The 12366-nt window shown below is 38.0% G+C and overlaps 1 protein-coding gene across 1 annotated transcript in view; it reads right to left on the bottom strand.

The window, feature by feature from the left end:
- The window catches only part of DCC (DCC netrin 1 receptor), a 576336-nt gene that overhangs the window by 88794 nt on the left and 475176 nt on the right, over nucleotides 1-12366 (bottom strand). Inside the window, exons 17-19 of the mRNA XM_059704942.1 lie at nucleotides 10411-10643; nucleotides 5620-5758; nucleotides 1890-1997 (exon numbers count right to left, since the gene is read on the bottom strand). Of these exons, the coding sequence (XP_059560925.1) occupies nucleotides 1890-1997; nucleotides 5620-5758; nucleotides 10411-10643 (480 nt within the window). The remainder of the gene's footprint in view (nucleotides 1-1889; nucleotides 1998-5619; nucleotides 5759-10410; nucleotides 10644-12366) is intronic.

Here is a 12366-nt window from a genome sequence, read left to right as displayed (position 1 = left end):
GTGCCCAACACACTGGGAAAGAGCTCACATGTTCCTTTGCACTTTCATGGAAACAGAGTGTAAACAAACCTGGGCCTTCTGCCTAATAGTCTTCTATTTTGAATATTTTATCATCCTATTTTCTAAAAGGAATTTGGTTGAAAGAACCAAAATATGTATAGGAAGAAGTTGTCTTATGGGCTGTGTGTGTGCGCTCTCCGTTGAGTTGAGTCAAAATATCTCAAGCTGAAAATCACAACTTGGCCTTCATAAATGCATACCATTATTAGAGAATGAAGTTTTAGTTGTGGAAACTATTATGCAACTCTACATAAAATATGTGGACAAGGTCTCTTACACATACACTGTGATTTTGGCACACTAAATTTTTTGCTTAGATTAATTGCATGTCCCCCCATTTTTTAATCTTGAAAAGCAAAATAAAGCTTCCTTCCGGAGTTGAAAACACATTCTATTGTTTACATTGACAATTTGATGAGATTTACTTAAATAAGAGTGGAGCATTGGGTAGGATATGACTTATTTTATCCTTTAAGAAAGAAATTCTTTCCACCAGAACTTGTTTTGATTTAGAAAAGTTCTATTTTGTTTTTTTCTTAAACTTATTATCTGTTGATTTACCATACGTTTATAAATAAGTTTGTCACATAATAAAATAGTCATCATGTAAGCCAATCAAAATCTACAAAAGTACTGAAATGGAACCAATGAAAACAGATCATAAAGTTGAGTGGAAATAAGAAGAAATTAGAATGAGCCAACCTTCATTTTAAAAAACCTGGCAGAGTGACAACTGAACATATAAGATTTAGGAAGATGTTTGTTCCTCTTTTTCCATATTTGTCGGCTCAAATGAAAATTCTATTAGCTATTGCACTAAGAGCAATTTCCTAGAGAAAACAAGTCTTCTACTTATATTTGCATCGCATTTGGAATTTTCACATATTACCTTTGCATTTTGTAAATTTCAGAAAGTCACTCACTTAAAGCACATGTCATCTGAACTATAATTCCCATGCTTGTCTCTGCATCACAGAATGACTGAATTACTTTGCTAATTTGTAGTAGTGCTATCCACTTCTTGTATGCAAAGAAAAAAGGAGTGACTCTTACATGTGCCCAATCCAATGGTTCAGGTTAATTAGACTATAATGTGCCCATTTTTAGTTATACAATATTTTTTTCATAATAATTATATGCTATGGAGACATCTATTAAAAGACTAGAGTGATCATTTAAATGCAAAACCCCTGGTAGAACTCCATTATATTTTTCATACTAAATTAACATTACAGGCTTCTAATGGATGCTTTAATTAGGCATTGATGTTATCAGCAATATTTGGTAAAATAAAATCTGTCACTGTGAAATATTCATTAAGTACAATTTCTGTCAGTCAACATTAAGTGTTTTCTGAACCTTAGGATTTAAATAAGAAGCTAAAAGCGGGTTTTCAAGCTAAATACATGAAAACCCGCCCAGACAAACCTCCTTTTTCCTATGTGTCACACAAAAATACATGGTCATTAGGTGTCTTTTGTGTTTTATAATTGCCAAACAACCGGCTTCTTCTCAGTCACTCATGCTCAGAGACATCCCATTAGAAGGTTGTCCTCAGGCTGCACAGACTAAAACAACAAAAGGCCTATGCTAATTGAAGTGCACATCTTTCAGGAAGCAACTCCAATCACACCTGTGTGTGTGTGTGTGTGTGCGTATGCACCAAAGAATTCCACAAGCGAGGGCCAGAAGAGACCATCAGAAAGGGTCATGAAGTCAACCAAGATGCTAGACAGAAAACTAATACACAAAAGGCACCAGCAGCGCACTCGGGGTGAGCCATCCCGGGCCCAGCAGAGCAACGCTCAGAATGCAGCTGAGATGCTTACCCGTGATTTTCCCATTGGCTTCCAAGGGAGGCTGCCAGCTCACAATGACAGCACGGGGCTTCCCTTCCCGAGTAATGACTGTCAGATCCTTGGGAGCAGAGGTCGGGGCTGCCGGGGGAACAGAGACAAGGCCTTGTCATTGGATGTGAGAGAAAACAGACATTTATGGGACTTCTAATCACGATGTTGACACTCAGAATCTATCATGCAGTATATCATGCTGATTTTACCATTCACAATTCCTCTCAAGTATTTGGATGAAAGAAGCAAACAAACACAAATACAGAAATTAATGTGTGTTATTTTTCCCGAGGAAGTTTAATGACTTCCAAAGGAGAAGAGAACATGTGTGAACATGGAGGAAAGACTATAATGTATTTTCAAGTGAGTGCTGCACTGAAAATGTGAGAAGCATAAGAGAACAAACAAATGTGCACATACTTGTGAGATTGACGGCTACATGTCTCCGAGGGACAGAACTCTGTTATGACTGTAGGATTTATAATTGAAACGTCACCTAATTCTATATTTCCTTAGAAGCCCCTCCTCAAGAAGAGAATGCATTTGAAAACAGGTCAAAGCAACTTGCTTAGGTAACATACCAGTAATCTCCTAACAAGAAGGCGAAGAAATATTTGAAAATAGAGCTGGCAAGGAATCTCTGGTATGAAACTAGATGGTATGAAACCCTGCCTTTCTTAGAGCTTTTCCCACCTGTTGGTGAAAGGGAGCAGAATTTGTCACCTCCAAAATATGCCTCTTTGGTATAAGTATTATTTTAGGTGGATGCAACAGCATAGAAACTTCATTTCTTTAAATGACTTTTTCTCCTTTATTTCCTTCCGACTCAAACTGGCTTCATCCAGCACCTGACTCGCCTGCCTCCTTCTCCCTTGCATGGCTTCTCCCTTAATCATAAACCCTCAGGATGAGGAGGTTCTGATCAGCATCAAATGATCTTAGGAACAAAACCTCTGGTCTGTTGACCACAGAGATAGAATTCCAGTCAACTTAGAGATAATGTCTACGCCTCAGTTGTGTTTCAGCTCCAAGCCAAAAAAAGCAGCAAAACCAGACAAAGTGACTTCATGGTTGACCTCAGGACCAGCCGCACTGATCAAGGTTCCCTACCCTAGAACCAAACAACCAGTAGAGACCGTGACTCTGAAAGGAACACTTGGAAAGCTGTGAATGTTGGTGAATCTCTATTCACCAACATTTCCCATGTTGCTTCAGGTTAAAAAAATATTTTTCCTCTCTCCTAGATTATAATTTTCTCAAAGATATAGGCTATATCATCTTTGCTTTTTATACCAAGTCCCTATCTCAGGACCTGACATTTACAAATGGACATAATTGGAAACTCATAATTAATGTCTCAGTTGACTGGACAAGTATTGCCCTATGGTTTGTCTGGTTCTCCTTTTCCCATGCTTGACTGTCTTGAAGTGCATGAATGGGAGGTAACACTCAAGATTTAGAAGATTTCCAGCCATGGGAATTGTACTGGCCGTTTGTTATTTGGAATGTCCAACATCCCATCCCTTCCTCCTTCGTTAAGAGAAGCACTTGGCTCCTTTCTTTGGGAACAAGCTCTTCTCTGTCATGTGAATTTCATGGCCTTCACCCCACTCTCGCCTTAGCAGTGGGATCCCCTCTTCTGGGAAACAGAATGTTCATAAGAAAGATAAACATAACGGGTCAAACCATTGTGATGGCAACACCCTGAATAACAGTCCGATAGGTTCTTCTCCTCTAAAGACTGGGAGTACCTCTGGTTTCTGTCCCTTCCCAAGACCCATTATTTCAGGAGTACTTGCAGTTATTTTTTATTTTACTTAAGCTAACTAGAGTAAAGTATTCATCACCTGGGCAGAATGAAATGTTTTATTTCAAGAATCCTCCTGCCACCTTTGTCTTTATCATGAGCAATTTCAACACAAGTGCCTAGCAATGCAGCCCCTATAGTCTTTATGTTAGTGCAGAATTGGAAGGAAACCCTAGAGTCATTCCATTCACTTCATTTCCTTCTCTCAGTTATAAAACCTGCAGACACTTGTGAATTACTTCTCACTTCTCATCATCACCCAGAGATCTCATCCACACGCTATTTACACCTTTGTCCAGATCATTATCTGTTTTGACAATCACCCTTCCTGCTAACCACATTTCTGAAAGTTAATATCTTTTTGTCTCACCATTGGAGTGCCTACAAGGTTAGGCAGTTGATGAGAAATCAATAGGGTACATTTATCAAGTCAGATGCTGGTGTGCATTTTATGTTTATGAAAGGGAAAAATGATTGAATTTTTTGCTTAAGAGGAAATTAAACTCCTTCTCTTTCACTCAGGGAAGAGCAAATGTCTTAGTGGTTTATATTTCACTCCTTCATCTCATATTAAGTAAAAAGAAAGAGCAGAACTTTTATTATTCCCATAGTACATAACTCATTAAGCTTGTCTTAGTCTTCAAAGGAAGATGTGAACACTGGCATCGAGGGAAGAATTTGAGGAGAAGGAGTTAATATATGTATACATGTAAAATAGAAGAGGATGTTGAAATTAAATCGGACAAACTAAAAAACTTTGTATAGAAAAAAGTACCCATAAAAATGTAAAAATGCAGTAAGCTCTGTGAGTTAACATGGTAGCCAAAGATAAAAATTAGGACTGCAATACCATGGGACAAATTCTAATAGAAAGAGAAATTCAAATTCTCCAGAGAAGAGTTTTGTGATCATATTTAAGAAATTCCTATGATATAATATCACAAAGCCAATAAAAAGGCAGGTTAATCCCTGGCCAGCATGGCTCAGTTAGTTGGAGCACCATCCCACACATCAAAAAGTTGTGGGTTTGATTCCCAGTCAAGGCACAGACGTAGGTTGCAGGTTTGTCCCAGGTCAGGGCAAGTTTAGGAGACAACTGATGGATGTTTCTCTCTCACATCAATGTTTCCCTACCCCCCCCCCCCCCCGCCTTCCTCTCTCTCTAAAAAAAAATCAATAAAAACATATCCTGGGGTGAGGATTAAAAAAAGCATGTTAAACCTTGTATTCTTCAAATGTTGGATCCCTGTGAACAATGAATGTCAAGTGCACTGCAGGTCTTTTAAGGTAATAAACTCAACTTTTATGATCCACAGTAAATGTGACTGGTAAAATTTATAGGAAATTGCTTTTACCCCAGTTTTGAACTATTTCAAATTGCATGAAGGTTTTCCATTTTGTTCTCTTATTTCTAAAGAATGAACATGACCACCCAAAACTGCTTCCCACATCTAGCTGAGGTTATTTAGGATAAGAATCCATGAGCCTGCAGTTATAATGCAAGGCTTTATTTTGTACCTAATTTCTTTCCCAAAAAAGTAAATCCCTACTGTGACTGTTGGTCAATGATACAAATGCTTTGGACAGAGAGTTCAATGCATAGCTGTCTGCCTTTATGTAAATGCATGAAAAAGAAGATTTCTATTTAGATCCCTTGAGTTAATGCCTCAATTAAAACCAGATTGCTTAATCCATTAGGAATTCATTTTCTTTTTTCCTAAAATGGGGAGGATAATATTAAATATAAAAGTTCTATGAACTATAAAACTTAAGATATTTTACATAAAACAAAGTGTAATTTAGAGCTGAAAATGCACCATGTCCCACCTTCCACAGGACCTGGGAAACACCTTTACAAAATGTTGAAAGTAGAAACTCTGAAGCCAGCCTTTCTTCACATACCTGCTTCGTATGTGGTGGCATGTGCCGTCATGCTCCACGTGCTCGACCTTCTGTTTTTTGTGACCATGACCGAGAACTCGTACATTGTGTTTGGTTTGAGGCCTGTTGCTGTGTAACTCAGGGATGTTGTGTCTTCTGACTATACAAGTGGGAAAGAAGCAAAGAGGGGAAAAAATGAACTCTATCGACTTGGTAAATCAAGACATGTGAAAAGACTGTATAAAATAAGCCAACAAAAACGGAGTCCAGGGAGCTAGGACACAGCACTCACTGACTTTACTTCCGTTCTGTCAGCTGGTGTACACTGGCTTATTGGACAACCAAAACATGATCCACCAAATCAGGTGTTATGTTGCTTAAAGGGGCCGCAAGCTGATAAATACTTCCAAGTGAGGCAATAACCATGGCAACAAGACCAACTCTGTTTCTTCCTGTCAATTCCCTCCTTAAGGTTATCCGTACAGACTTTAACTTCAATTTATTTATAATAATATATATATATTTTTAGTTTTTAATGTTATGCATTTTACATAGACCATCATGATAATAAGATTAATATTTATTTCCACTGGTAATAAAACTAATTTTTTAGAGTTCTGCTTATGATTTTTGCAAAGAGGCTTTATGGTGCAAACTTTTAGTGATTCAAGAATCTGACTGTTATAAAGAAAATGGACCAAAGCAATGTTGTGTCATGTGGTTTCTTTCTTGTGTGCATACTTTACATTGAACACACATTTAAATTTGGTCACTGAAGCAACTGTTCAGGAAGGGAACAACAAATTGGATAAATATTAAAAAATTCCATTTGTGTTAATATTATTTGTCTTCTGAATCTGTTTTTTTTTTTGTCTTTTAAACAACAGGTTAAAAATATTTTAGTAGAAAGTAAATTATCTGTCTTTATTGCTTACTCAAAAGATCAAAATGATAATGCAGAAAAAAATAGGTCAATCCTTATTTTCCATATGATCAGGCAAATTTATGCCTCTTATAAATACCGATTTATGCTTGGTATTTAGATCTTTATCTTCTTCCAGAGTTAAGTATTTACTTTGATGTTTATATTTATTATATTTGTTATATATCTATGTCTAGGGAAGTTCTCTTTCCCCACTGATGTCCTATCGATCTCCTCCCTTACTACTTTAGTGTGGCACATCTTTTTTTCTCTACAATGAATCTTTCTTAGATTATAGCTATGAAAATCCTTCATTTTATTATAAAACCAAATAAATACTTAATGGTACAAATAACATTTTCATGATGTGACCTTTCACCCTATTAAAGCGATGACCTCATAAACATCTATCAGATGCTCTTCTTTAAAACAGCTGTAAACACGCGTGCCCTAAATAAATGAAAAATGCGTTGTAGACTCGGGAAGACGGATCCCATCAAATAAAACACAAAATGGGCAGCCAGTGTCTGACGTGCTGATATATAACTTCCAATCTTGCCTTCCTTCCCTTTCATCATGAAGGTCTATAAGTCTTAGAGATGGAAATAGGGGAGAGATGGGACCATGAGAAATGTTTCAGTGAGGAAGGATCACATATCATACTAGTCTCTTAGAGCACAGACACCAGAGGCATCTGGAAGGCCACTAAGCAATAAAGTCTTTATTTGTGGTTTAGAATGACACATTAGCATTCTATAAATACTATGAAGTCACTGAATTTTCTCAGGAACCTCATGGAAAATTGCTGCTCGGCATAAAGCGCTAGCCTAGAAGTTATTGGGAAATCATGGCCAGTTATTTTTTTTGAGCGTAGAATACCCAGGTACTGCTTGTCTGAGTATCAGTTTCCTCATTTATAAACAGAGAAAACCATAGCACTGACCTCATGGCGTTATTTAAAGTGTGTAATAAGTCAAGTGAAATATTGTCTGGCGCACAGTATGAAATAAATGTTGGCTACAATATTTCATGCATTGCTTAATGTGCTATATAATTTTAGGTATGTGTTCAATTCTGTTTTGAGTTGTCAGCATCTTGAGGGCAGAGGCAATTTTGCATAACTTTGTATCTTCTGTAATACCCACGCGATGTCTGGTAAATGCTAGTTGGTACTCTAGGAATGTATTTGGAATGAAAATTTGTATAAAGCATCAGGTGATTAATCACTTTAGTAGAAAAGAAATTATGGACTCTTTCTCCATTTGATAAAGCCATTTGGAGTTTTGGACAATGACAATAGGAAAGTCTGGATTATGGCTTGATTTGGGACTAAATGAGGTAGAAAGGTGCACCTGTGAGGAGAGCCCTGAATATGGCATCTAGTCATCCTGAGTTCCAGCTCTCCTGTAATAGGGAATTTTTGCCAAGTTATACAACCTACCCAAGTCTTCATAAACACAACTACATACATGTTTAACTATGAAGAAGCTCACTTATTCTTTCTGTAGTGGGTGCGAATATCCAAATCATATAGATGAGAACAATCAGATTAAGTTAAGTGACATGAGAGGACAGAGTGAGGCCAACTCCTGAGCCTGGGTCATGTGACTCCACGTATGTGTTTGTTGCCCTCTATCTTGTGTGTGCCCTGCCTACCTTATAAAGCTGCTAAGTGAGATGAAATAATATCACGACAGTGGTTTGAAAAGTTCAAAATGCAAAACCAAAGCATTCTATTACCACTATTTATAAAATTTAAATTTATTGTATGTTCTTTCTAGTGGATCAGATATGTTCTACAGTTATCCTTGCTCTCCAGCTTACCCAACTCTTCCTTCTAACCCTTCTTCTTGGGGTGTGGATGTAGACTGTGCATGTGTGAGAAGGGGGCTTGAATATTAGTAATTGAAAGACTTGGATCAGGGAAGATAATGTGGAGAAAAACAGTTTAAATCTTTTTATTTTTTTTTATTTCCAAACTCCAACCTATGAGAGAATAGTTTTGGGGTGGGGTCTCCCTTTCCAGGCATTCTTTGTGAAACCCAGTAATTCTGTGTCTGCTGTATTAGTCTATTCACCTGAAATAATTTGCCTCACTCAAGAAATTTTGGAGCTCAAACTGTTGTGCAGAGAGCAACCATTGTCCTTCAGAACATTTCACAGAATGGCAAAGTACCCATGGTATTTTTGTGAAATGAATGTAACAAAGTATAGCAATTATGATCATAAATTATTTTAAGTAGCCATTTTAAAGTAAACTTAGAATTGGGCAACCTGTATATAAAAATATTATTTTTAATGCTCTCATGTTTCATTGGTTGTCTTATCTGATAATGTTATCTCTATTCATAGCTCTGTTGAGTATTAAATCTAATACTATAAGGATGTGGATAGGATACTTACAACAATATCTTATATCAGTGACACTAAGGGCTTCCCTGGAGAGTTTTCCAAAAACCTGACCTAGCATGGAGGCAATACCAAAGAGTCCTTTCTTAAAAGAAATGGTTTCAACTAAAAACTGATTTATGATGAAATGTGAATTTTATGCCACTTAAACGTTAAATGCTGGAAGCAAATTGAGCATGGCTGCATGAAGAAAGGCTGACATGAAACTATTGGTCGGATTTTGCTTTATCTCCAGGATTTTACAATCAGAAGTTCCCAAAGGATATTTTCATCCCCCTGATCACCACTGGATGGAGGCTGGATTAAGCAAGATGGCAGTTTGGTGGAATGAACATTGGATAAAGTATCATGTGGTCCAAATTCTCTCTGAGAGCAACCTTAGGAAAGTAGTAAAGAGAGGGGCTATAAGAAGCTGGAGCACCAGAGTTGAGTTATTCTGTACTTGGATCTTGGGGAATTTATTCTCTTGTTTTTGAAACACCTTATTTATCCCACATCACCAGCCCGTGGGCTTTATATTTTAAATATATTATCTCACTTGAATAGTTTATGAATTCTATAGAGTCAATCTATGGAGCTGAGTGTATTACTCATTCTAAAATTATAAATACTATATTAAGTAACAATGACTAAACCATATTTAACAGCACAGTTCTAGGGACAAAGTAGGTGCTGGACAATCACTTGTGGATCTCACTTTTGCCTACATTTGTGTATTGTTTGTATATGCCAACATGGTGGCAGGCTTTGGTGGTAACAAGATTGTCCTGGATTATAATGATTCGTTGCAATTCCTGTGGCCGGCTGCTAAGGGATTTAAAATTATTAAGGACAAGGCCTCAACTGTGTATCTCAAAGGAGCTCTTAGGGGCTGTGAGATGACTGAGTGATAAGGCAGGAATAAGGAGCCTTGTATAATTCAGATTAGTTAAAGGGGGTGTACATTGTGAGTTTTCTTTATTACATAAGGGTGTTTCAAGGTTAAATAGAGGAGTAGATGCTAATGGCTGAGAGTGTTTTCCAAGGATGCTATAAAAATCTTCCATCCACGTATCCCCAGTCAGAATCATTGTCAGAGAGATCCTCTGTAACATTAATAAAGTGGCCTTTGGTGTCAATCCAGATTCCAAAGGAAAAGAAAGATAAAAATCTATCTAGACAACTAATGTGGAGCCCTGCTATTTTCAAAGGAAAATGTCATTCCTTTACACTGTATTAGTTATTTATCAAGATTTTATTTCTATAAACCCAGCATCTGGTGGAATTCAAATACCATTGTGCATCTCTTGGTATTTTTCTACCTCGCCTTAGAATTGTTTCCCAAGACATAATGATTCCTGTGCTACTGAGTTATTAAAATGCTTTGTTTTCCCACTTAGCTGTCACTGCAGCAAAAGGACTCAGAGTCAGGAAGCCATAGAACGATGTATTCAACAAACGACAGTTCGTTTAAAATTCCACGCTGTCAACGCGAACTTCACCTTGTATTTCGTATTTGCAGAAAAGCTGGTCCTCCACCGGACAGTGTAAAGTCGCACTTCGGACGCCTTCTGGTTCTTGGGGACAGAGTTGTCTGCCCAGCTGACCCTCACGGCCTCGTGGGTCAGAGCCACAGCCTGTACACCTACTGGTGGGAGCATGGGGGTGGAGACATCTGGGACCGAGGTGGGGAGATCATCAAGCAAAGGATAATAATCAACTGGGTCAGTGGGATCTGGGTTCCACAACCCACCAAATGAAACAAACAGATAAATACATAAATGAAAGAGTTAAAAAATAAATACCAGTGGTAACACATCACAATGAGTTAAATGCATGGCAATAATGATGAAAGGGAACATGAGAAGAACAGAAAAAAATACAGTTAATTCAATCGGAAAACTCGTCAGAAAGTGTTGCTATATTACAAAAATAACTATTTTCTATAATGGGCTCAGCTCCTTGGGGTGGTTTTATCAATTTGGCTGCCATTTCTAGTTATATATTTAAAAAGTCCATTTCTTCTTGAAATTTTGCCCATTACTTCTCCAATGATCTGGTATAGACAGCATCAGATTTATAACTATTCAAATAACTTAAAATAACATGATAAAAAGGAGTGTCTGGCTTATATCCTCCTGCAAAAAAAATCTGTCTAGCTTATTTTTTAGAATTAGTAAGAGCCCAATTTTGGGCCTTTTATTTTATACCTAAGACATTTAAATTTGTAATATTTTACCTTTATGTCATGTAAAGTGTACTCTCACTAACCAAAAACAAGATGAGCTCTCAGGCTGGGCATGTGACACCATTTGGGGAGATGGTACTTTCTAGAAGGTAGAGAATCAGAAGCAGTGTACACACAGAATTTAAGTTTTTAAAGAGCCTCGTTCAGAGAGCAGCGGCTACTGGCTGGTTTTGATGATCACTTTGTCCACTGCATTTCACATGCATAGCCCCTACTCATCTCTCTGTTTTCCAATGAATTATTTAGCAGTGTATTGGGCTGTGGTCTTTGGAGCAAAATATAAAACCCCCAAGCAAAAACAACAAAAGGCAAGAAAAAAATAGAGAGAGAAAGAAAAATGTGTGTTTAAAATTTAATGACAGAGCCCAGGCTTTTTGTATTTCCTTTCATGTGTCCTTTTTATGCAGGGCTCCTTTAACGCCAAATGGATTTATGAAACAATGACGGGGGAGTGAAGGCACTGCAGCCTCCGGGAGGGTGCCCAGCAGTCAGCAGGCTGGAGCACAGGTGGAAGGTGCTGTTGCCAGGACGCGGTGGGTGCTGCCCCCTGTGCCTGCTTCTATTCTCAGCTGACTCTCCAAGGAGAATGTTATGCACACGGGAGGCCTACTCGAAAGTACAAACCCCCTTTTGACCAAGCTTATTCATGACTTACCCATGTGCTGTTTCTTTGCCTAATCTAATTTTGTTGGTACATCTATATTCACTTTATAGCCTTTTGGTGAGCCCAACCGGCGTGGCTCAGTGGTTGAACGTTGACCTATGAACCAGGAGGTCAGGGTTTGATTCCCGGTCAGGGCACGTGCCTGGGATGTGGGCTTGATCCCCAGTGTGGGGTGTGCAGGAGGCAGCCGATCAATGATTCTCTCTCGCCATTGATGGTTCTATCTCTCCCTCTCCCTTCCTCTCTGAAATCAATAAAAATATATATATTTTTTGGGGAAAAAAAGAAATGGTGATACTCAGCTCTGCTATTTCTGAATGTTAGAAGAAAGTATTTTTTCACAACTTGTTGAGTTTCTTGAAGCCTCAGTTTCACAGTGCATCCCTCAAATCCCAAGTAATGCTATTCGGTGGCACTTATCTGTGGACTTTGATGATGCAAAAATGTCTACCCTTGGGCACATGTGTCTTGACTCTTACAGGGAATTTTTTTTAAGCATGGTTTGTCATTCTACTCGCCACCTCTTTTACAGCTGCATTGCTTCAT

This window comes from Myotis daubentonii, chromosome 8, assembly GCF_963259705.1.
Source record: "Myotis daubentonii chromosome 8, mMyoDau2.1, whole genome shotgun sequence".
NCBI lineage: Eukaryota > Metazoa > Chordata > Mammalia > Chiroptera > Vespertilionidae > Myotis > Myotis daubentonii.
This window is presented reverse-complemented; position numbering and strand designations above follow the sequence as displayed.